The sequence below is a fragment of the Chionomys nivalis genome, chromosome 15, assembly GCF_950005125.1.
Source record: "Chionomys nivalis chromosome 15, mChiNiv1.1, whole genome shotgun sequence".
In the NCBI taxonomy this organism is placed as follows: domain Eukaryota; kingdom Metazoa; phylum Chordata; class Mammalia; order Rodentia; family Cricetidae; genus Chionomys; species Chionomys nivalis.
Window position 1 is genome coordinate 3,483,882 of NC_080100.1, and position 25,826 is coordinate 3,509,707.

The following is a 25,826-nucleotide window of genomic DNA, read 5'->3' on the forward strand; positions in this document are numbered from 1 at the left end:
AGGGGAAGAAACTGCCCCACCACTCAGAGAGGGGATGAGAATCAGTCGGGCAGATTCAAATGATGTGGAGCTAAGGTTGGTCTGCTGTCTCAGGCACAGTACTTGACATCACAGTGTAGCGTGTTGTAATATGAGTGGCGGGGCTGCGTCCCCGGCATCTGGCCGCCTGCATGGCTTTACCCAAAATAATTATATGGAAACTGTATTCTTTTAAATATTGCTTGGCCCATTAGCTCCAGCCTCTTATTGACTAGCTCTTCCCTTTTTCTTCTTTTGCTCCGCTATGCTCCACAGAAACCTATGGTCCTATAAGTATTTCTTTATTAAAACTATATATATCTATATAATCTGTCTACATTCATTTGCGCCACCACAGTAGCGTCTGGAAGCAAGGCAGGGGAGGTTCCAGAAGGAGTAGCAAAGAGCTCAAGGGAAATGAGAAAAGGAGAGAGAACCATTCCAGCTTTAGAAAGAATCGAGGATGCCATTTCCTATTGCTAGCTTTGCCTGAGCACCCTTCGGTGCAGCCTGGCATGGCGGCACATACCTGTAGTCTCAGCACTCCCAAGTCCAAGGCGGGAGCTACAGCTTTCAGAGCAGCCTGGGTTGCTGGGTGGTTGACTCTGAGAAACTGACCTTTACTGTGTCCATCCCTCCATAGTCTACCGCCGCCTCTCCTGCTGACCCAGAGCTCTGCTGATTCCCTGCTTCCTCCTCCACTTCTGTGCTCCACCGCCCCCACTCTGGCTTACCCAATGCCCTTATCGGAGCCTGCTCACATCTTCTCAACCTCTAGCAAGGCAGACTTGAAAATATTTCTTAGAAGTTTGAGTTCTCTTTCCAAAATGGGAAGTCTTTCCTTGTAGGGCCCAGGCCTCTAGTAGGGCCCTGTCAGGTCTTTGCCCTGTCTCCACTGCTGTGAAATCCTAAATCTGTTCCAAGGGTGACATCCTGTTGGGATCCACAGGCTTTCTGCTGGACTTTGGGGGAGCACTTTTTCTTACATAATGGGAAACTGGGGATGGGGCCCAAGTCTTGAAACTCTCCTGTGTCTATCTTTTCCATGTGTTTTGTCCAGAGAGTTTATCACTGGGCCTATGGGACCGTTTCCTCTGCTGCCAAAATTGGGTGTCTTTTTCTTTCTCCCATCTCTGTTTTTGCTTTTTCTGGGACCTTTCATTGAGTTCTGTGGTTGGATCTTTTGAGTCTGTAATTATGCTCCCCTGGTTGTAATTTAGCTGTAACTTAAACAGTGTAAAATGTATCCTCTTGATGTGTACAATTAGTCAATGGTGCACACATCTAGCGGTTGGGTGATTATCCACAGCCTCCTGAAACATTTCTACCTGCCCTCAGAGAAGCCTCTCCTAGCCAGCCGTTTTTCCCACTCTCTGTCCTGCGCTTCCTGCAAAGGCCTCATCATGGACAGTTTACACGACTGGGGTTAGCATGCGGGGTCTCCTGTGGTTGTTGCGTCTAATGCAAAGTTCACTCGTGTGGTAGTTGTGTCTCTGAGAGCTTTTCATTGTCAGCCTTGGGTGGCTCAATCCCCCACCCTTTGGGCCTTAAGCTCACGTTTCTGTTCCTAGTGTGAGCAGTGCTGCTGTGAACTTGCCATGACATTTGTTTTCTGTTCTGTTTGTGTGCCCAGGAGTGTGGTGCTTAGTCCCGTGGCTACAGCTTCATGCCCCATCAGCTGTGATGGGGGCGAGTTTCCTGCATCCTCACCAGCACGCCGCTATTCTTTACTGGTTTAGGTGTCCCGGTGCCTGGTTTTCTGAGTGCTCTTGTCCCTTTGACTGTCACATGGCTTCTCCAGTGTGCCATCATTTATGTCAATGTGGTAGGGCTGTTGAGGTTTTCTTGTCCACTTTTGTTTACTTCAGGTCTGGCTCTGGTCTCCCTTTTTCCAATTATTGTAGCTTAGGTTTGGAAATCTTGGGTGCTTCCTCCAGAGTCTGGAGATGGGGTGGGTTTGAGTCTAAAAGACCTTCTGGGTTGGTGTGTGGGGATATGGTCAGTCATGTACTGATTCAGGAGGGAGAGCCAGCACCAGCACTTGGATCTTACCTCTATTTTCCTGGGAAGACAGAGATCTGGGTTGACACACAGCCGTTTTCAGATTAGTTTGCTCAGATTTCCTAGCCCCATGCTTAGGGTCATCCTGGGTCAGCAGTGGTCACATGTGTGTGTCCAGTAGACACCTTGAGAAGACAGGTTTCCTGCTGGGTGGCAGAGGAGCACTTTCCCTCAGAGTGGAAGACTAGGGCTGGGCCCCTGGCTTGCCAGAAAGGCTGCATCTGGGTCTTGCTTGAACTGCATTTTCCTTCACCTTCAGGAGCGGCTCAGATAGAGCAGCCCGCTGAGGCTGTGCAGTCGACCTGGACGGCTGCTTCCTTGTCCTGTCTCACTCCGACTCTGAGCTGACGCCTTCTTGTTTCTGTGTGTCTTTCAACCTTGTTGGTTTGTGCTCTGCGTAAAGACAGCGGTTTCCACATGGTTCCAGGTGCTTCCAACAAAGCATGCAAGCACGGGCTCCTCCTCCTCCCTGAACCTGTGAGTCTGGGTTAGTGCTCATGATGGTTTCTTAAAGTATTAACCTGATGGTTGTCCCTCCTTCTTGACCCTGTGAGTCTGGGTTAGCACTCTCTGTGGTTTTTTACTGTGTAAACCTGATCATGCTGCAGAGCAGTTTCTAGGCAGGGCTGTTCTAAGGTCGGGTAGTAGTGGGGAGGTTGGCCCAGAACTTGGCACCATTGAGGAGAGGACAGTGCTTCAGCCACTGACATTAAGCAAACTGCTCTTCATGGCTCACATGGGCCTCATGGAAAAAAGTGGTGGGTTTTGGAGTCATTCTTGACATTGTTAGGGCTACCGGACATAGTGTGGAAAACAGTACCACTTAAAGAGGAGAGTGACTGAGAAGCTGAAGTAGATGGGGGGTTTGAACCCAGCATGGCGTTCAAGTAGAGTTGTCATGGTTTACAGATGTCTTCATCTGGAATTAAAGCTCCTTCAGCCGTAGAAGTGTATTGTTGAGATCCACTACAGACAATAGGAGGAACCCACATATTTAAATAAATGCTAAGTGTATCTCATGAGGGGCACTTTTAGCACGGGTGGAAGTCTCAGTATATGACGGAAGGAGGCTGAGCTGAACTTGTTCTGATTGAAGACAGGTGCCTGTGGCCACGCCTGTTCTATGTCACTTCAGGAAGACAAGGGCACAGTGGTGGAAGGGTATCACTCTCGGGGGCCTCTGGATGTACAGTTGGGCACATAGAGTGTCCACTGCGGACACTCTTGAATTCACTTGAGCATTCTCGTTTGCCAACTTCTGCATCTATTTGTGATCATGGTATCTCCCCTGCCAGGTAAGTATTTCTGCATCTATTTGTAAGTGGCATTGTAAAATGAACACATTTGTTGCAGTCAACAAATACAAATTAGTCATATTCCTTCACATCTGTAAGAGCCGCTTGAGGAATGTTAGAGAAGCAACAAAGATGGCATTCCTGCAGGTGCTGGGAGCTCACTTGGTTCTAGGAAAACATGACCCTGCTAAGTTTGTTTCTGGAAACAAAGCCTTAGCACATACTCAGATATACTCAGTTGAGTCAGTATTTAGACATTTCCATTTACCTTGTGAGTGTCCTTGAATGGTTATTTAGCAAGCGTGCCTATGTACACACATGATGAAATGCTACTGTTTATCAAATACTGTAGCTTACAATGCATTGGCAGTACCAAGCAAGTGTCAGACTGTTAACAAAAAAGAAAGGATGCCCAAAAGTGACTGAGAAGACCTCTCACAGATGAGGGCCTGGGGAGATGACTCCCAGGAATGCTGCTTTGTACACAATCCTAGCTAGCAATCTGGGCTCCATCCACCGAGCCAACTCCACAAAACTATCCTCTGTCCTCCACACACATGCCACAGGCACCATCCACACGCATGTGGACAAAACGCAAAAATAAATTAATAAGTGCTAATAGACATACCGTCCACACACACATGGACAAAACGCAAAAATTAATAAGTGCTAATAGACATACTTGGTAAGGCTATCCAAGATCACAGCTCTGGCAAAGCAAGGAATTCATTGCTTGCTGTTAGGAATGACTGAGCAGGACCAAGTGCCCTTCAGAAGAGAATTGGGACATTGAGCCCCTGAGAAGGCAACAAAAAGCTAAGTTCTATGAAGAATGCAGAGGACCTGAGTCTTTCACTTTATTGGTTCTTACCTTGTTGACTGAGGTTTCTGTCTCACCCAGTCCTGCAGCTGTTCCGTCCCAAAGAAATGCAGAGGCCTACATTAATTATAATCTGGTTGGCCTATTAGCACAGGCTTTTTATTAACTAACTCTTACATCCTAAGTTAACTCACGATTCTTGTCTATGTTAGCCATGTGGTTTTGTACCTTTTATCAGTGAGGCGTTCTTATCTTGCTTCCTCTGTGTCTGGGTGACAACTGCAAACTGAATCTTTCTTCTTCCCAGAATTCTCCTATTCTGGTCACATTGCTTATACTTTCTGCTTGGCTACTGACCAGTCAGCATTTTATTAACCCAATACAAGTAGCAGATCTTTACAGAGTACAAGACCATTGTCCTACATTACTTCCTCCACCTTTTTTCTTTTCAAAATAAGAACTCTAAATCTAATCTCCTTTTGATAGCTTTTTCCTGACCGTTATCCATAACACCTTGTAGCCAACACTCTAAACAAAGACAAACATCCATAATCCATTTTTATTTTGGGAATGTGGGCATAATTTTCTAGGTGACTTCCTGCTGATTGGGGGTGCTGATAATCTGAGTTATGGTCAAGTCCTGACTGGAATACTCTGTGAAGCTTGATCATCTCAGCTAGCAGTCTTGAAACTGTTCTGGATGTAGTACTCAGAGGAAACTGCAACAGAGGTCCTCTGAAATGTTAAATCATCTGGGCCTTCTGCTTCTATTGGAGATTTTTCAGGGGTCTTCCTTGCTCAAGCCTGATTTTTCTTCACCCAGAATGAATCCACAGCCTCTCATTTCCTTTGGAAACAAAAGCAAAACCTCTTCTCCAAAGTAACATATCTTTTGATTTAAATTTTGAAGTCAAGGCGTTTTCAAAATATATATGTTGAGTTAATCCAGCAGCATTTATAATCAGATATCTTTTAGCAACTTTTGCTCCTTTCTCAGCCATCAAACAATTCAAAGACAACACAATAACATACAGTATTCTAAATTCTCTGTGTATTTTCTATATTTACATGGTTTTATTCTAAACTCTATTTCTTTTACTTTTATTTTTAATTTTTGGTTTTTTGAGGCAGGGTTTCTCTGTGTATCTTTAGCTGTCCTGGAACTCACTGTGTAGATCAGGCTGTCCTTGAACTCACAGAGATCCACCTGTTTCTGCCTCCCAAGTGCTGGAATTAAAGGTATGTGACACCACACCCAACTTCTTCCTTCCTTCCTTCCTTCCTTCCTTCCTTCCTTCCTTCCTTCCTTCCTTCCTTCCTTCCTTCCTTCTTTAAAGGATTTTATCTTTTTATCTGTTTAGAGTTTGTTTTTGTTTGAATCTATTTTTATTGTGTCTCTTTCTCTCTCTCTCTTTTGACCACACAAGTCTTTAATTTGCTAGGCAATATAGCTAGGATTAAAGCTGTGACGTTGATGCCTGGATCCACCCCATTCCTCAGCTTTATTAGAATCTAGCTTCATGGCAGAGGTACTGTCAGGAGCTGTGTTTATTGCTACAGCTCTATGAAGTTTCAAGGTCCCTGCCACCATCAAGAAGCATGCTGTTGGCTATTCATAAACACCATTTAAGTGTTTGGTGGTTTGACCTCTTAAAGAGCTGCAAGGTTTTTGCAGCTAAAGCTAAGTCAGGAAACCTCTCTTAAATGAGATATGCTTGCCCCCTAGCAAACAGAGACCACCAGAGAAAATGCTGCCACTAAGAAGCCATCCTTAATTCTGTTCTTTTGTGTCTAGAATTCCTTCCCAAGCTCTCTCAGGTTTTATGTGGATATAATTGCCCCATGTTGGGCACCATTTGTTGACAGAGGCTTCTGTCCTGCCCAGTCCTGCAGCTGTTCAGTCCCAAAGAAGCACACAGAGGCTTACATTAATTATAAACTGGTTAGCCTATTAGCCCAGACTTCTAGCTCTTGCATTAACCCATAACTCTTGTCTGTGTTAGCCACATGGCTTGGTACCTTTCATCAGTGAGGCATTCTCATCTTACTTCCTCTGCATCTGGGTAACAACTGCAGACTGAGCTTTCGTCTTTTCAGAGTTCTTCTGTTCTGGTCACCCTGCCTGTGTTTCCTGCTTGACCACTGGCCAATCAGCATTTTATTAAACCAGTACAAGTGACAAATCTTTACAGGGTACAAGACCATTGTCCCACAGTATAGTCTAGGCTTTTATCTGTTTTATCTAGTATGTACATGTAGCTACAAAAATGATATAGACACCTGAGTGGAAATAATTACTGTCCTCTCCAAATCCTCTGGAGAGATTGACTGTTGAGACAGGAGAGTTGGGTATACTTCCTGGTGTGAACCTGTCAGTATTAGATGCTTAAAAGATACTGTGGTGTATTTAACACAATGCTGTTATTCTTGAAATTTTTTACTGATTGGAAAAAATGACATCTAAAGAAGTAACCTAAGAAAAGAAAACAATCTGTGTTTTAGTTGTTGGGAACATCTAAACAAATCATGTTTACAGTGTAAAAGATAATGCTTTGATCTTCATTTTCCTTACAGGACTGGGAGCCAGCTTGGGGTTGGTCCCTGCAGTATAATGCAGAGCCTCACAAAGTTCCTAACTTAATCTTGATCCCACTGTAATGTTTGTAATCTCTTTCAGGTTATCTCAATTTATGTTACTTTGCTGTTTCTGTGTTTCTGCTAAGTAGTAGGCAGGCAGTACTTGTTACTGCCCTCTGCCCTCACTGTGAAGGGGTACTGTACAGAGGTCGGGGGCCGGGACTGCAGAGGAGTCCTGCAGTGCACGAGGGAACCTGCCCGTTTCTGTTCCTGTCGTGCTGTGAACCACCTGCTTATGTCTACACTGTAGGATAGTTACATGTGGTGAGAGCCATGGGAAGAGAAATAGCTGACTGTAACATTTTTCTTACAGAACTTAAATGAATATGTCGAAGCATTAATTGCCTTGAAACAAAAGATCATTAATACAGAGTAAGTATATCTGCATGTTGGAAGGCCAGCTGGCTGGCGTGGGTGGTGGTTAGAACCTTCAGTGGACCCAGTGGTGCTGGATAGAACTACTGAACACTTGTTTAGTGGCTCACAGGCTTTTAGTAGAAAATGATCTTTGCCAAATTAGATTTTAATAGTTTTCTCTCTAAAACTATTCTGTATTCTGGGTCACACTATTGTATGCTGCATAATGAGATTTAATGGTTTTTAATATTCCTTGATGATGTCATGTTTCAGATTAAAAGCTCATAACGCCTGTGTAGTGCATTGAGGAATCAAGGTGATGTCAGCCTGGCATGTTCTGTTTCTGGGGACCAAAGGAGAAAGGCCATCTAGAGCAATCTGCATGGTTTGCTGTGCTGTGCTTGCTCAGCGACACGGGAGCCTAACCTCTCTTTTCTCTTTTACAGTAACCTGCTGACGGAATATCAGAAGAAATGCGATGATATCCTTCACTTGTTTTTCTTTTGGATATCAGCACTGACTTATGTGTAATAACTTAAGATAAGAGGGCTCTCCTTTTTAGTAATTATTTTTTAAAAGGCAGTATCTGTTGTCTTTATGGAAACCCTTTTCATAAGCACAGCCAACAATTGGTACAGTAGCAATGGGTGTGTACTGGGGATACTAACAGAAGGCAGCCTAGCATCTCTCTTGTTTTTGTTGCTCATTCTGATTGTGGGTCTTCAGCTTGTTACTTAATGGATGTTCCTCCTGTATAGGGGTGTGATATGATGTCAGTGTGTAGGTGCAACATTGTGACTGCAGCAGGGCTTGCTGATTGGTGTTGTTAATCTACTGAAAAATAACCAAGGTTATTGAACTGGCTAGGAAATGGGTCTTGCTCTTACTTTAGAGCATTAGTGTATGCACCCATAAATCATACAAATAATGCAGTTTTCTATTTGTAAGACAGTGCTCACCTTAAATAACACCACTGGCCCAGCAAGCAGCACCTTAGCATAGTTAACACTGTTAGATGGTTTTAGCAGCAACAGAAGGCTGGCCCTGCCACATCTTCTAGTGACACCTTCCTGGGGTTCAGTCTCTCTCTAAGGAACATACCCCCCCCCCCCAAATCAGCATGCATAGACTCGTGGAGCTTGGCGGAGAGCTGGGTTCTTTTTCAGTACTGGGGAAGATCCACTTCTTGCAGAGGTCGAGCCCATCCATGGTCTCTGCAGTACCATGAGGCCATTTTGTTGGTGGTGGTGCTGATCTTGTGGGATCACAGATTATTTGAGCTTCTGCTGTAAAGCCTGTGTCTGAGTGATGTTTAGAGCCTGCATTTCCCATTGAAATGAAAGTCACTGAAAATCCCCGCAGGCGATTTTCTGCTGGGGTGTAAGGTACAACAGGACTGTAGGAACAGCGTCTCTGGTTGAGTGAGTGCTCTCCAGAAAGGGCTGTCACAGCTGCTAATGGTGAATAGTGTGGCCGCGAGGCTCAGGGTTGGAGCCGGGACTCTCACAGCACCTCAGAGAAGTGCAGTAGACTTTGGTGACCACATTTGTAAACTAATGAGAGAGTAAGTGGTCAATTTTCTAAGAGTTTCCTATCAAAATTTAAGTAGAAATAAAGTATTTCCTTGAAAATGATTAATTATGTGTCTGTGTGGGCATGTGCACGTGAGTCCAGCTCCATGCTGGCCTCCTGCTGTGGGTGCTGGGATCTGGGCTGGAAATCTGAAAGGGCAGTGAGCTTCTTATCACTCTGCCCATCTCTAGCAGCTCCTTTAAGCAGGAGAAACCTGCGGTTATTATTTTGAGATGCAGAGATTTGGCTTCAGATCTAGAAGCTAATTTACCCTTGGAATTATCCTCAGATATCCATTTGTTACAGCTCAGAGGTGTAGCCGTCCTGCTGGGGTGCCAGTGTTTGGGTTTTAGTCACCTGTAGCCCCTCTTCTGGAGGATAGGAGTGTCCTCAGGAGGTTACTGCCACTGCGCGGCTGATGAGAAGGGGTGTGCACTTCCTGACCTTGAGAAGTGTAGTCCCAGTGATTCTGGGATGCCTAACTTTTGTCTGCTGAACTGACTGGGAAATGAAGGAGAGTTTGGGGGTTCTGTTGTAATTATAAGCATTTTCCCTCAGTTATATCAGTCTTAATTCTTGTAGTTCTAATCAGTTGATTAGTAGATGTTTTGACTTTGCTTCTGTCTTAATCACTGCTATTGCCGTTAAAAAAAAAAAAAAAACACCATGCTCAGGACAACTCTTTAAAAAGAAAACATTTAATTGGAAACTTGCTCTCAGTTTCCGAGGTTTAGTCTATTGTCATCATGGTGGGGCACACGCAGGCAGGTGCTGCAGCAGTAGCTGAGCCTGCCCTAATCTGTGGGCAGACAGGTGGGGGAAGGGATGCTGGGCCTAGTGTGAGCTTCTTTAAACCTCTAAGCCCACCCCCTGTGACACACTTCCTCCACAAAGCCACACCCGTGCCAGCAAGACCATACCTCCACTCCTTCTAATCCTCAAATAGTGCCTCTTCCTGGTGACCAAGCATTCAAATACATGAGCTTCCAGGGGCCATTCTTAATTCCGTCCACCACAGACTCATACATCGGTAAAAGGGATAATGTAGACTCAGCACTGTTAGAAATAGGTGTGCTTAATGGTCCAGCCTAGGTGGACATGATTATTGTAGGACAGAATTTATGTTCAGACAAATAGCGGAACATAAAGGTTCACATTTTCTTTAACAAGTTTTCTTTACAGCTGCAGTTCGCAAGAAGGTGAGCTGCCTGTCTCCATAGCTGTTGACAACACCTGTGCATTCTGGGGTAGCGGTGCATCTGTGGCGGGCCAGAGCTTAGGAGACCTGCCTCGGAGAACCTGCTTTGAATGCTCCCCTTACAAGCAGATTTGCATTGTTCTATCAAATCCCTCAAATGTATCTATTGTTTAGGCTTCCCATGGAACCCTTGTGGTTTGCTTCAGTGACTGTTGACCACACTGTGAGCTGAAGCTGATGTCCTTCTGTTGCCCACACAATTGCACTGTTCAATGCCGTTTATCTTGTGTTGTTTATAACAAAATAAAGCCACTAAAAGTGTAATGATGTTTTATGCTCTGACTACAGTTATCACTTAGAAGTCAGCATGAGGTTATAAATCAGGTTGTATTTATATTAGTTTACATTACAATTGCATTTAGATTGCAGTCATCACTTAAAAGTCAATATGAGGTTATAAATCAGATATAGCATCACTATATCACTTAATTGGAACACATGCCGGGGAGATGAAGATCGGCTGTGCCAGATGTTTGACAGACTGTCCTCAGACAGCATCTCCGGGGTACTAAAGTCTGTTGGACTACTTTCTCATGCTGCTTTTTGGTACAGTTTCATTAAAAAAAAGTTTGTTATGCCTAAAAGATAAAAAGGATTCAGGTTGTTAGTATGAACAGGAACATTCATTTATGGTTTAATAGTGCACTCCAGCTGTTTCTGCTCTGATGCCGGTGCCTTGTCCACTTTCAGGGAGAACACTATGCTGCATCACCAGGTGGAGCAAATGCTTCAGAAAATCTCCCCCCTGCAGAAATGCCAAGAGGAACTGGGGTCTCTGAGAGCAGAGCTGGAGGAGAAAAAGGTGCGGAGAACCACTTTCCTATGGGGGGTCACTGCCAGTGAGCATGAGCTTGTGCACCTGCCAAGTGGGACTCGGGAACGTTTCCATGGTAGCGAAGGACATAAGTGCCAGAGGAAACCCTGCTCTGGCTGGTGCAGAAGTGTGGAGAGGCTTATGTGCGAACGCTTGTGGTTTCGTGTTCCCTGTAATAATAGTAATTTAAAACTTGTCTTGATTTAAGTGGGGACTAACATGTAGACATCAGAGGAGTGGAAGAATCCTTGTGTGGCAGTGTGTGGAGAATTTGATTTCCTTACTACGGATGTAGCTTCAGCTCAGCTCTCAGGCCTCTGCTCTGGCAGAGTTCATATGTCCTCTGAGGACCTCTCTTGAATCTTGAGCCAGTATGAATGATCTTGACAGATTGGTTTGGGGCTTAGTAACTGTGCTTAGTCCCTGTGGTTTCTCGGGGCTGTGAGGTCCACAGAGAGCCACTTTTATTCACGTATCTCAAGTTCTTACAGGTGAGTGTTTGGTCATTTCCTTTACTTGAGGGAGATGGAGCTTTAGGAGATGATGCTTGATACTTTGACCCCTCATGGGCTGTCTTCTCCAGGTCAAGCCCTTTGTAGCACTCTGCACAAGCTGCTATAAATGCTTTCCTGTGTGACGATTGGTGTGTCCTTAATAGGAACCCTAGGAGCGGGTTCATAGGCAGAAGCAGCTGCAGCCCCTAGCTAGGTGGCTGGCCTGAGAGGAGGTGGAGCTTTCTGGCTTATTATCCATCCTGTGTCCTTTCTGCCTCTTTTCGGAGAAGATTGCTATTGTCCATTGTCCATCTGCCTCATGTTATGGTTTTAGTGATGTGTAGTTGTCACATCACTATATGTCATAGAGTTTTTCATGTACTATATGATTGTACATGTCAGCGTTCCTGTTTCTATGAGAGATCTTTATGGTTTAACTGTAGTGAAAGTTAAACAGCCAATCCGTGTCCAGTCGTGTGTGTGTGTATGTGTGTATATATGTATATATGTGTGTGTGTATATGTATGTATATATGTATGTGTACACACACACAGTTATATAATGTCCGTAGTATACCCCCAAGGCAGTGTGAACCTTGGAGTCAGGCCTCAGTGGTAGACCCTCTTAGTCACTGAGTGACCATGTTTTGCAGGAATATGCCATCCTGTCAAGTCCTTGGTGAAGAGGGCTCGATGAAGCTCATCTCTCAGAGCTCTTAGGTCAGAGAAATGCCGGGTACAGACTGCATCATGGACACAGTGTCTTCCCAGCCCAAAGGGTGGGTCATCATGGCAGAAGATACGGTGTTGATGCATTTTCCCAGTTAATACTGATCAGCAACTTGTTTCCTTTTCCTGACAGTAATAACATAACATTTATTGAGCCTTATGCCAGCTTAGATCCTGTTACTATAATTGCTGGCATGGTGTTTAAGCCAGCAGTGTGGTGTGCAGATTGGAATTGTGTAGATCTGCCTGGCTGTACTATCAGCTATCTGTTGGGGACCTACCCTACTTGTGGAGATGCTGAGTGACTTCTGGGCCTTGCTGACATTGCTGACTGTGCACTGGGTTGGTGTTGCGCTACTAGATGAGAACTGAGCTTTTTATCAAACGAGTGAGGACCATGCTCAGTGGCAGTCGGTGGTTTGGGGCTATACTTATGTTTCCTGTTTCCTTGTTAGAGTTCTCTGAAGCTGTATCAGGACACTCACCAGGAATATGCTCGTGTGAAGGAAGAATGCTTGAGAACCGACGCCCAGTAAGTGCTTTACTGTGACACGGGGCTTTCGTCTGTGAGACTGGAATATTTGTGAATAATAGTGTTTCCTTTCTTCCTCTTTCTGTTCATTGTTGTAATTAATTAGCTGTGCACACTTGGGCTAGTCTCTCAGCCCCAGTTTTCACTGTTACACAGGGGTCAGCACCATTGTGACTAAGGCCATTTGGTGTTGAAGGGATGCACAGAGAGGTACTGAACATGCCTGATTTATCACGCGTGAGCTGCCCTTGTGCCTATGTGTCCAGATATAGTCATGGGCCTCCTGTCTTTGTACCTGTTAGTCTCTCACTGTCAAAGGGCCTTTGTTACCATTGTGAAATGGGACCTGGGCCTCACATCTCAGAGACACTTGTGGAGAGTGTGAGCCACTGGTTGCTGGGACTGATGTGGCAGTGTGTCAGAGACTGTTCTGAGCTTGTTGCCTTCTATCTCTCAGAAACCCCTCTTAGCAAGAGAAGCCTCCACTGCTGCCTCCCTTGCTCCCTGTGCACGCTCCTCAGAGTGCTGGTGGGTTAGGTGCAGGACGGGTGGGAGGTCATCTGGACACAGCCCACAGGTGACACCCACTACTGAAGGAGGGGCCTCACATGTGTTTGTGGCACAGACTCATAGGCCCTTTTTTGTGTTTCTCAAACACTAGCCAGGCTCTAAAGCCCGTTTTAGAAGCGCTGCACAGGAAGTGGTGTGGTGCTCTTTCCCGGGTGCCTTCTACCACGAGCCCGGTTGCTGGTAACGCAGTTTAATGTGGTTGACATGTGATACTGGCTATGAGTGAGAATCTGTATACACCGTGTGTGATGAGCTGTAAAACCTTTGCCGTCTAACTGACGAGGTTTTATTATTAGGAAGAAGAAGCTGGAAGCTAAGGTGAAGAAGCTGGAAGGTAAGTGCACCTGATGTTTGCTGGCCAGAGCCATGCCTTGTGCAGACTCTGGTAAGTGTGAGCTGTGTCTGTCAGTGGGTATGCCACTCATTCAGCCGTCGGCTCGGTGTGTGGAGATGCGTGTGCTGCTGCTTGCATCCTCTTCTTCCTCTGTACCCTTTGCTGTAAACAGGCAGCATGGGAGGAAATGTAGTGGCTCAATGTTGGAAGGTGGATTTTGCATTTCTGTGTCTTTTATTCCCAGTTGAAATTGTGGTTACTAAAACAGGCACCCACATTTATGTTGTCTTGGTTAGTGTCTCCATTGCTGTGATGAAGACCATGTCCAGAGCACTGTGAGGAGGAAGGGGTGTACTCAGTTTGTATATCAGAATCCAATGAGAGGAGGCAAGGCAGGAGCCTGGAGGCAGGAGCTGATGCAGAGGCCTGGGAGGTGGGCTGCTTACTGGCTTGCTCTTTGTGGCTTGGTCACCCTGCTTTCTTATAGAACCCAGGACCACCAGACCAGGGATGGCACTGCCCACAGTGGGCTGGGCCCTCCTGCATTAGTTGCTTTTGTTTTTGTTTTTTTTGTTGTTGTTGTTTTTTGTTTTTCGAGACAGGGTTTCTCTGTGGTTTTGGAGCCTGTCCTGGAACTAGCTCTTGTAGACCAGGCTGGTCTCGAACTCACAGATATCCACCTGCCTCTGCCTCCCAAGTGCTGGGATTAAAGGCGTGCACCACCACCACCCGGCTATCAGTTGCTAATTAAGAAAATGCCTTACAGGTTTGCCTACAGCCTGAACTATGGAGGCATTTCCTCAGTTGAAACTCCTTCCTTTCAAATGACTCTAGCCTGTGCCAAGATGTCTCTCTCTCTCTCTCTCTCTCTCTCTCTCTCTCTCTCTCTCTCTCTCTCTCTCCTGCCCACTCATGCTCACGCATGCACACACATGCACACATATACAGATTTTTATGAAGTGCCCCACACTGGTCCTCCCTCATACCCCTCCTGGGTTTGGGACTTCTTGTATCTGAGTAGGCAGAGTACAGATGGGCACACTGGGATCTGTGCTGTCCTTACATTTCAGACAGTGCTGCTTTCAAAAGTCAGCTAGGCATGGAATGTCCATTTTGTTTACAGTTACTTATGAGTGGAATCCGGCCCAGGCAATGCTGTGTTGTCACTGACTGCCCAGCATGGTGTCCAGGTGTCTACTCCATGGACTCCAGCATCACAGTGGCTGTGCTCTGCCTCAGAGTGAGGTGTTTCCACATATGCTGTGAACTTAGGAGCGCAAAGTTAGTTTCGCGGGAGCATTTAGAACAAGGATGATGAGGTATTCTTGTCCTCGGTTTACATATGAACTCTACAGATGGTTGGATAATATCCATCTCATGACATGGCTGTGCTCTCAGCCTGTCCTCTCTTGTATGTGGAGATAAGCGGAATGCCTAAGAGACTGTATGCAACTTTGAGAAGACCTTCTGTGAAGTCAAATGTGGCCTTTACTTTTAGTGTCTCAAACACAATTTTCCCTAGGAATTGATAGGACACACTGAAAGTGAGCACAGCCAGACTCAGTGAGAGAAGAATGTTATTGGTGTTTGGTGGGATTTGGCTTCCCTGAGATATCAGCTCTGCACAGATTCTTACTGGGGTGAGCATCGTCTGGTGCCTTCCATCCCAAAAGGAGTGAATGATGTGCCCACAGTTTAGATGTCTGCACACTGTCCCCACCAGAGTGTAGCATGGAAGGGTTTGGAGTTGCCGTGTCCGGTGCGGGAAGGATCCTCACAGCCTTAGTCAGCTCTGTAGCTTTATGACATGTGTACCTGTCTGTGACATGTGTCCAGTTTGAGGAAAGCAAAAAAGCTGGCATTGGCTCACACAGGATTGGATCAATAACTCTCCGCTTTTTCTGTTGCTGTGCTGTACCTATTACACATAGAGGCTGCTGTCAAGCAAACTCAGGACTTCAAGCAATTGAGAACTGAAAAGAAAATACTTGAAAAGGAATTTAAGAAGACACAGGTACTGGGTACAGTGATGCACACCTTCCATCCCCGACTCATGGACACAGGAACTGGGTAAAGGGTACAGATGCACACCTTCCATCCCTGACTCATGGACACAGGAACTGGGTACAGATGCACACCTTCCATCCCTGACTCATGGACACAGGAACTGGGTACAGATGCACACCTTCCATCCCTGACTCATGGACACAGGAACTGGGTAAAGATGCACACCTTCCATCTCTGATTCAGGGCCTCTGTGGACACAGCTACTGGGTAAAAGATGTGTCCTTTGCATCCCTCACTTGGGCTTCTATGGCATCCGGGTTGTAGCCACAGGCTGCCTTGCACCCATCTGACCTTTGCTTCATCATGTTTGCTTCTGTGCAGCATAAACACTCTTGGTGTTTCTTTTCCCAACACAGGAAAGGTTTGAAGAATTTTCCAAACAGCAAACTGAAAGGGGTGAGTATTCATTGAGCACTTGTGTGGAGAGAGAGCCAGTCAGTGTGCAGTGTTTATCTGAAGCAGTTCAGTGTGCAGTGTTTATCTGAAGCAGTTCAGTGTGCAGTGTTTATCTGAAGCCAGTTCAGTGTGCAGTGTTTATCTGAAGCCTGTTCAGTGTGCACTGTTTATCTGAAGCCCTTCTCCTATGTATTTTTAGAGTTGAGACACATTGGAACACAGATCTCAAGTGACTCTCATGGAAGCATAGATAAAAGTGAGTATCCTAACCGTGTGATTGGTTTTATGCATTGCTTATTATGGTTGGCGGGCATATGTGCCTCTTAACATAGCAAAACTCAGGCTTTGTAGATACTTGGTGGGAACAAATCTTGTTATTTGGATGCTGTTAATTAGACCTCATATATCCATGTTTACTTATCCACGTGCATAAAGACAACCATTTTCTTAAAGTGTATGAATGAAAGCGTCAAAGGGAAAGGAAAAGTATTTATCTAAGCCTCACACTTCTCAGCAAGCAACAGGAGATTTCTGACAGATTACAGTCTATCATCAGATTAAGTCATTAAGTGTGCTGGGTGCCAGCGCTGCGTGAGGCAGGAGAACTGTGGTCACAGCTCTGCGGTGTGTGTGAACGGAGACTGCACCCAGATAATGACACAAAAACTGTATTAATTACAACACTGTTAGACCAATGGCTCAGGCGTATATCTGGCTAGCTCTTATGTCTTAGGTTAGACTATTCCTACCAATCTGTGCATCACCACGAGGCTTTGGCTTACCAGTAAGGTTCTGGCTTCTTTCTCCTGTGGCAGCTCCATGGCATCTGCCTGACTCTGCCCTTTTCTCCCTGCGTTCAGTTTAGTTGTCCAGCCTAGTTATAGTCTTGTCCTGCCATAGACCAAAGAAGCTTCTTTATTAACCGATGGCAATAAAACATTCACACCACACAGAGGGGAATCCCACATCAAGTGTGTTTTCTGGGGACAAGGCAGGGAGGAGGCCATATTGAGCAGTCAAGCACTGCTGGCTACAGAGCACAGGCAGGACACATGTGCCATGCATGTGCCCATCAGCAGGCACGGCAGGGCCTGACTACAGGGGAGGGGTAGGACTTAGCGTACGGATGGTCTGTGGATTGTTTGGTCCTTGACTGCTTTCCTTCTCTTTCTGAACTATTTAAACATGGACATAGGTTTTATTTTGTGCCCAAGACTCCTGTTTGCACCTTAGCCACACTCGGTTTAGCTTGATGGGAGAATGAAACTGTTGTTTTCAGCAACGTGTCCTCAGACCTTTCTAACTTACAAGCACTTGCTGACTCTGGGCACTCTTGTTGTCTCTTTGGCATGGAACCATCTAGCTTCTTTGCAGATAGTTTATGTGCCAGCAGGACCGTAGGGTGAAACCCAAACAGCTGACTGCATCGTCCCTCATTCCAGTTGGGAATAAAATGAGTGAACCACGATGTGTGTGAGCTGCACGTTAGCAATCCTAGGCAGTATGGGGTTTGCAGGTAACAGTTTCATTGTGACTACTCAGCAGCTGTGCACAGTACACGTAAGAACTGGCGTGGCTGTGTTCTGATAAAACTGTTGACAAAGGTAAGTGTCAAACAAACACAATTAGCCATAGCGTATTGCGCTCAGTTTGTTTTATTTCTTTTGAGATTTTACTTATTATGTCTACAGTATTATGTCTGAATGTATACAGGCCAGAAGAGGGCAGCAGATCTCATCATGGATGGTTGTGCACTACTTTGGTTGATGGAAATTGAACTCAGGACCTCTAGAAGAGCAGCCAGTGCTCTTAGCCTTTGAACCATGTCTCCAGACTCTGTGGAGCTGAAGTTTTCGGAGCAGGTTACAGTTACAATTGCTTTGTATCTAGGAATTAGAAATTTCCCTTACTAAAGTGTGTGGCTGGGGGGCTAGTGTTGTAATAGGAGCGGCGGGGCTGCATGGCTAGCTTATGCCCCGAAATAATTACATGGAGACTGTATTCTTTTAATCACTGCCTGGCCCATTAGTTTTAGCCTCTTATTGGCTAGCTCTTACATATTGATCTAACCCATTTCTGATATTCTGTGTAGCCCCACGAGGTGGCTTACCAGGGAGATCTTAACTTGAGTCTGTGTCAGGTGGGAGAATCATGGCGACTCACTGACTCGGCTTCTTTCTCCTAGCATTCTGTTCTGTTTACTCCACCCACCTAAGGGTTGGCCTATCAAATGGGCCTAGGCAGTTTCTTTATTAATTAACCAATGAAAGCAACAGATTAATACAAGACCCACCTCCATCATTTCCCCTTTTTCTGTTTAAACAAAAAAGAAAGGCTTTCACTTTAACATAGTAAGATTACATATAGCAAAACAGTTATCAAGCAAGAATTACAGTTACAATATTTATATCTATTTTATCTTTTATCATAACTAAGGAAAACTATAACATAACTAACCATTCTTCAATTCCATCAAAGACTCCAGAAGGATATAGTATTACCTAAGTAAACAAGAACTAAGAAACTTCAAACTCTAGAAATGACAGGGACATCTTGCTGCCTGGACAGTCACCCAAAGTTCTTTTGTACTGTTGGGGCATCCATCTTTAGCCTTCATGCCCATAGTATCCAGCAGACATTTTCATCAAGCAGGAAATTCCAAAGACAGTTCAGTCACTTTTTGCTGTGTCCTGCAGAATGTCTCATAGACTCTTTCATGAATCAGGAACCCCGAAAGACCATCTCACCTTTAGGCAAGTTCAGCAGTTCTTTTTCTGTGGGTTCTTTGTGTCCAGTTTATGCAACAGTCCAGGCATGAGCAGTTTCATGCCCAAATGACTATCAAACTCCATAAGGAGCCTCTTCGATGCCCATCATCCTCTTGAAGTAGATTGGTGCTGCCAGGAGCAGACGTGTCTCATTGTCATGAAAAGTCCTAAGTTATTAAAACATTTAAATGCCATATTCTGCAGTCTTTGAAAGATATGAAGAATGCCTATCTAACTGAAATATATCTCTATATATCTAGAAAATCTAATTAACATGACTACAAGCTTTACTATTATCAATGATTATCCATTAGCAACCTATATTTCCTAATTATACATTACATTTTTACAATCACAATACCTTAATCAAGATCAGAAATACATATACATATAACAAAATTGACCTTAAAATCCACACCAATGCAAATTATTCATATCTATATCATATCCCCCTTTAAATGTAAAAGAACATTTATAAACAATATTTGGGAACATGGGCGCAGTTTATTCTCTCCAAACTTCTTCCTGCTGAATGGGGGCGTCGTTAATTAGGTCTTTCATTGTATAACCTGTGTGCCAGGGTCATCTCTGTTGGCAGTTGAGTGAAGTAATTTTTTGAGGGTGTTCACAGTAACCTTTCAGGAGGGTGTGGTCTATCATACCATATTGGGATAGAAGAAATCCACAGGGTCGCATCCTCTGTGAAAACAAAAGAAGACCCTCTCCAAAGCATCATATCCTTAGTCCCAAATTCTGAAATCATAATACCCTTATATCCATTCTGGTTTAGCTTGGCAGCCCATATAATGAAATGTCTCTCTGCACTTAGCTCCTTTATAGTCAAAAATTTTAAAGAAAACACAATAATACAAAGAATCCAGACTCTCTGTGAATTTTCCATTTTTACGTGGCTTATTTTTCTTTATTTCTTTTAATCTATAACTATCTGTACTCTGTCTCTTTAAAGACTTTACCCTTTTTTAAGACATTAACTTTATTTTTTATATATATTTTTTTCTGTCTCTCAAGCCTACGTACATTCATCCAACAGTGTCTGAATCTGTACTATTGTGAATCTGTAAATTTTTTAATATCCAGGAGCATTTCTTAAAATGTTAAGCAATTCTCAAAAACTTAAGTTGCACCATGTAGGGGTAATACGGTACCACCTGTGTCCTGCCCAGTCTAAACCTTAACTGTGCTGTTATTGTGGTAATTACGGTAGTTCCTGCCTGAGACCAGCAGAGTTCTGCATGGTGGAGCTGAGCCCTCCTGCCTCAGAGCCATTTGGTGTCTCTGAGCCACACAAGTTCCAGGCACACAGCAGTCCACATTGCCACCAAGCAAGCCGTAGCACTTTACTCCAAATGCTCCATTCAAAAGCTCTGTCTCCCGCAGGAGCCAGACAGAGATCGCAATGGCGGCACAGCCCAGAAAGCCGGCATTTTAAAACAGCCAGTTTTTTTCTGTTGCTGAGTCAGGACAATTTCTTTGCCGCACGCAACCTACAAACAACAAAAAGCTGTCTTAAATTCTCTCTGTGTCCTTTTTAAGCCCTCTCAGGTTTTACGTGGAGTTCATTAGCATGTTGGGTGCCACTCTGTTGTAATATGGAGCGGCAGCAGTCTCCCGTGGCCTTCCTGCTAAAAACAGCCCCGCCTTCCCGTTACTCTTCTGTCGTTGTGTCCTGAAGTGTGTTAACATCAAAGAACTAGTTACTACTAGTCTTCCTTGTTGATGAGGACAGGAATATTGTCTATTATACATTTTCTTTTTCAAGTAAATAAAGTCAGCTGTGCACATCGATGCATTAATGATTTCATAATTCTTTTTTTTTTTTTTTTTTTTTTTTGGTTTTTCGAGACAGGGTTTCTCTGTGGTTTTGGAGCCTGTCCTGGAACTAGCTCTTGTAGACCAGGCTGGTCTCGAACTCACAGAGATCCACCTGCCTCTGCCTCCCGAGTGCTGGGATTAAAGGCGTGCGCCACCATCGCCCGGCTGATTTCATAATTCTTAACTGATCCTTTAGTGATTTTCCCTGTTAATACTTGGCTTTGGGAGGAATTGACCAGTTTGGCACTGAAGAGCATTAGATTGAATTTCCTTTACAAAAGGCTGGCCCACGTCACTTTTTCCTCCTACTAAGTTCCAGTAAAAAAGACTTGATTTAGATGGAAACAAGTGGCTATGTACCCGAGTCCAGCTGGTGCTCTATTCAGCAGTTAGACTATGCAGTGATAGCGTCTTGACTCTGAAGCCACCTTGGGGGGTCAAACAGGCCTTTCACCCGGGTTGCCTAAGACAGGCGGAAAACAGACATTTACATTATGAGTCACAACAATGACAAAATTCATGTTGTCCACTATCAATGAGAATAATTTTCTGGTTGGGGTCCCCACAACATGAGGAACCGTGTTAAAGGGTCACAACACAGGAAGCTGGAGAAGCACTGCTGTAGATCAGCATCAGCAGACAAGTGAGGGTAAGGGATCAAAGCTGACAGTCACGATGGCAGAGAAGTTTCAGAAGATACCTTTCCAAATCCCAGCAGCAGCATTAGTGTTCTGCAAATATCTGATTAAACGGATGACGGACCAGCCTTCCTGTTCTAGAAACCATTGTTCCCAGGGGTAGTTTATTACAGTGTGACTTATCAGTGAGAATTGTTAGAGATTAATGCTTGTGCACCCGCATAAGATGCCTATACATGTGGTATGAACTCTCATAAACGGGCCTACGTGCCAGCCTTCCATGGCATTTATGAAAGTAGAGCCTACAGTGATTGACAGATAGTAGACTCAGAGTGTAGGGAAAGAAGGAGACTTTGCCATCAGTGTTTGCCTAAGCCTTTCACAAAAACTTTGAAAGCTAGAAGTGGCAAGAAAGAGCCCTCGGATCCTAGAAGGCTGAAGAATCAGTTTAAACGTGTGCATAAGAAGCTGCTCAGACCTGTTAGTGTTCTTGAGCATGTTTGGGGGCATGCCCATAGCCACTGTCATCACGTGTGGTGTAGAGACCTTGAGAGCTAAAACCCCATCCACCTAGATGAAGTATTGACCACTGATGGGCTCAATTCCTGGCCCAGGAGATGAAGTATAGGGTCTCTGAGAATGTAGTCAGAGAGACAGCATCAAAGGTGGCAGTGAAGCCAGACATCTCAAATCTATCTGTTAGAATATTCCAAAGGGGAGAGCATAGGCAGGAGGGAGCCATAAGGAAGAAAAGGCAAGCTCCAATCAGAAAGCTGTATGTGGGTGGGAAGGTGGGTGGGTGGATACCGCACGGGTAACACACGACTCTCAGCAGGCTGATAGGACACGGGCCTCAGATCACATGAAGCAGAGAGCCAGCTAAGATAGGCCCAGCAGTGCCTCTATGAAAGCAGAAAGGCCAATAATAAGTCCAGGCTTCAGAACAATTCCATGTGGACTAAAGAGTGCAGAAACCGTGGGGTGAATTAAAGGTACTGTCTGTTAAGAAAGTACTGTTGCTGCATACCCAAGCATCCCTCTATGCCGGACAAACCTCTTTGGGGATTCCTGAGGAAACAGGTAGTCTTCATGGGGAACTTCAGTGTTTGTCTTTGTCTTTGAAAGAAGGGGTGTGAGAGGCTGGAGAAGCCACTCCCACAATATAAGCCATATACCCAGAGTTCTTTAGAACATTTTTCAAAACTTCAGAAAGCCCAGCTAATACAACTAAAAATAGAAATGTGATATTGATTTTAAAAAAAATCTCTCCTCCCTAAGTCGATGAAGCAGAAAAGCACGGTGGTTCCAGTGGTGGCCTTTAGAGCTGGTGCTGGCACTTGGCCGTGAGACAGCCACCCCACTGTAAAAACGATTAAGAGCGGGGAAGCCTGCACAGTGCAGGCTCTGCAGCCATGGCAGAGGTTCAGGTCTGGAAGCAGCTGCCAGACCACTTTTCAGGAGATTGGTTTTCTGGCCACAGACTCTCTAGAAGTCTACTTGAAAACAGGACTAGAGAAAGAGTGTGATGAGGCCGTGTGAATATCATGCAAACCTGCAGTGTGTTCTGTTGACCCAACTGAAGATGAGCGAGTCTTGGCGCTCAGACTATCTGGTGTCTGCACAGCATCCCTAAGAGAACAAGGGTGGAGCATAAAGATGTTGGGCATCCCTAAACACTTATAACTAGTGTTACTTCAGCTCAGCAGGTATCGAACAGTGAACTCCTTTACAGGGAGAACTGAGCAGGACCTTTTCCAGCCAAACTCTAAACACTCATCGTGACTTGAGAAGATGCTCTTGATCCCGAGAGTAGCAGTGGAGTGGAAAAGTCAGAAACAGTTGTGCGCACCTTAGATTGCGATGAAAGAAGACATGCTTTAGAGATTAAGCATATGTGCAGTCTCTCAACTAAGTCCTAAAGCTGCACTGAAACGTTTCCTCCGCTTGTTGAGAAGGGCTAGCCTGGGGACATCTGAGAGAAGGCACGTGCGCTCTATGACATTGTGACTCTCCTCCGGGAGGGTAGAAAAGTATCCTGGTTTCTTGCATGTAGAGGTCCTTGTTTGCTGCTTTGGGTACTTTGGAAACAGACTCTGGGGTAGTTTAATCATAATCCAGGTAACTTCTCAGATGCAGGGCTTGGAACTCAGACTGCTAGAGCCTCCGGTGATAACCAGGTTGACCTGGATGGACTAGGAGAGCTGGGAGCCAACTGCTCAGCCTTACTTGTAACTAAGTTAGCCATGCTTGTCTTCATATCTCAACCTTGGACCTCATGACTCAGTATCCTTATTATGGCTGCACTGCCTGCTAAGTGGATGAGGGAGGAGTCCGTGCCACGGAACTGTGACTGATCTCACCCTTTGCTCTTCCCAGGGAAGGTGAAAGTTCTCTTGAAAGAGCTGTGGCTCTGTGTGAACACTGCTCACAAGCTGTCCGGGGAGAGCGGCAGGCGCATACCAGGTGAGAGATACACAGAGACTGCTCACATGTGAATGTGATAGTGTTTCCTTCAGGCTCCTCTGCAGCCTCCAGTGGACAGCAGAGAGTGGTACTCGACACTGTGTAATGCAGTATGATGGATCCCAGCCTCCAGTGGACAGCAGAGAGTGGTACTCGACACTGTGTAATGCAGTATGACTGATCTCAGCACATTCAGTCAACTTTTGGTGGCAGCTCAGAAGAGCAATGGGAGGTCGGGCCTTGTGGGTGGGAGACCAAGGAGTCTTCCTGTACTACAAAGTAGCAATGCTGCTTTTATTTTCACAAAGCATCGGTTAAACAGTGGGAAACTTCTCTGAGAACTCTTTCCCAGTCCTGTTAATAGTGGGGCTCACGGAAAATGCATATTTCCCACCTGTCCAGGATCCAGTCCCAGACTCCACTTTCCTTTGCTGCTCAGCACTCTGTGCTGGGGACTGGTAACAGAATATATGTTACACTGTTACCCACTGAGGGTTGCCACCATGGTAGAGCTCATTTGCCTCCAATTTGCCCACTGAAGACTTTTTTTTTAATCCCATTCCTTCTGCATTTAGTTACTGGAATTCTTGCATAAGAAAGACTGTCCCCTCCACTAATGACTCTCTGATCTGTTTCACATCAGTGTAGCTCAACTGCTTCCCAGTGCACTGCAGCCCCATGTTCCTCTCTCCACTGCCGCTTCCCAGTGCACTGCAGCCCCATGCTCCTCTCCACTGCTGCTTCCCAGTGCACTGCAGCCCCATGCTCCTGTCTCTACTGCCGCTTCCCAGTGCACTGCAGCCCCATGCTCCTCTCCACTGCTGCTTCCCAGTGCACTGCAGCCCCATGCTCCTGTCTCTACTGCCGCTTCCCAGTGCACTGCAGCCCCATGCTCCTCTCTCCACTGCTTCCCAGTGCACTGCAGCCCCATGCTCCTCTCTCCATTGCTTCCCAGTGCACTGCAGCCCCATGCTTCTCTCTCCACTGCTGCTTCCCAGTGCACTGCAGCCCCATGCTCCTCTCTGGGGTCGCTTCCCAGTGCACTTCAGCCCCATGCTCCTCTCTCCATTGCTTCCCATTGCACTGCAGCCCCATGCTCCTCTCCACTGCTGCTTCCCAGTGCACTGCAGCCCCATGCTCCTCTCCACTGCTGCTTCCCAGTGCACTGCAGCCCCATGCTTCTCTCTCCACTGCTGCTTCCCAATGCACTGCAGCCCCATGCTCCTCTCTCTGCCGCTGCTTCCCAGTGCACTGCAGCCCCATGCTCCTCTCTAAAAAAGCGATCTGAAGCCAACCAGTGTCAAACCTACCCATAGGCATTGTGTACAGGTGCGTGAGACCATTGTGGAAAGGAAAGCATCTTCCAGTGTGTGATGAGGCAGTAAGGCCTCTGTCCCTGCTGCCGTGTTTCCCACTGGGTTGTGGTGCCTCAGTGGACCGCTGTCCATGCGCATCCCTGTCCAGTCTATACAATGTTAGAAGTTGACTGACATTGTTAAAGTTGTCTGCCCATTTCGGCTTATTTCTACTAGCAGTTTGGCCTGTTATCAGGATGTAATTTGTAAGTTTTCCTGGCATTGAATATGTGATGCCTGCTTCTCCTACTCAGAAAAACCTGCCAAAGAAATCAGTGCATCAAGAGCTTCTGGGGAAGATGAATTGCTCCCAAGCCAAGGCAGTCCTGCCAGGACCTCCGATATGCATTCTTTCTTCACCAAGCTGTCTATGGAGGTGGAGGGCGACTTCACTTCCTCTGAAAGTGCAGAAGAAGAGCAGCCCGGTGGAAGAAGCCCTAGCGCTGAGCATGCCTTTTGTGAAGAAAGTCATTCTGAAGTCTCAGTGCAGAGGCCTGGTGATGGCAACAGGACCAATGTCTATGACCATGAACATTTTTTTGACGATGATCTTCAAGCTGCAATTGACTTCTTCAAGCTTCCCCCTCCTCTTCTGTCTCCAGTGCCCTCACCGCCTCCAGTGACATCACCACACCTGGGCTCTTTATCTTCCTCCCTGGCTCATGTGAGTTGGCTTTCTGAATTTTAATTTCATGTGGATGTTTGTCTTATGTCCAAGATATTTCAAAGATATTAGTGTATTTAGACAAAACTGTTCATTTTTGTAGCTAGTTTTTCTATGAAGTAGCATATGAAAATAAAAGGCTGTGCCAGGGC

The 25,826-nt window shown here is 45.5% G+C and overlaps 1 protein-coding gene across 1 annotated transcript in view; it reads left to right on the forward strand.

Moving 5' to 3' along the window:
* Ice1 (interactor of little elongation complex ELL subunit 1) overlaps positions 1–25,826 on the forward strand; it is a 54,483-nt gene that overhangs the window by 6,130 nt on the left and 22,527 nt on the right. Inside the window, exons 2-12 of the mRNA XM_057789466.1 lie at positions 7,145–7,203; positions 7,635–7,669; positions 9,941–9,959; positions 10,709–10,820; positions 12,510–12,586; positions 13,453–13,490; positions 15,422–15,504; positions 15,914–15,953; positions 16,153–16,209; positions 23,569–23,655; positions 25,265–25,674. Of these exons, the coding sequence (XP_057645449.1) occupies positions 7,145–7,203; positions 7,635–7,669; positions 9,941–9,959; positions 10,709–10,820; positions 12,510–12,586; positions 13,453–13,490; positions 15,422–15,504; positions 15,914–15,953; positions 16,153–16,209; positions 23,569–23,655; positions 25,265–25,674 (1,017 nt within the window). The remainder of the gene's footprint in view (positions 1–7,144; positions 7,204–7,634; positions 7,670–9,940; positions 9,960–10,708; positions 10,821–12,509; positions 12,587–13,452; positions 13,491–15,421; positions 15,505–15,913; positions 15,954–16,152; positions 16,210–23,568; positions 23,656–25,264; positions 25,675–25,826) is intronic.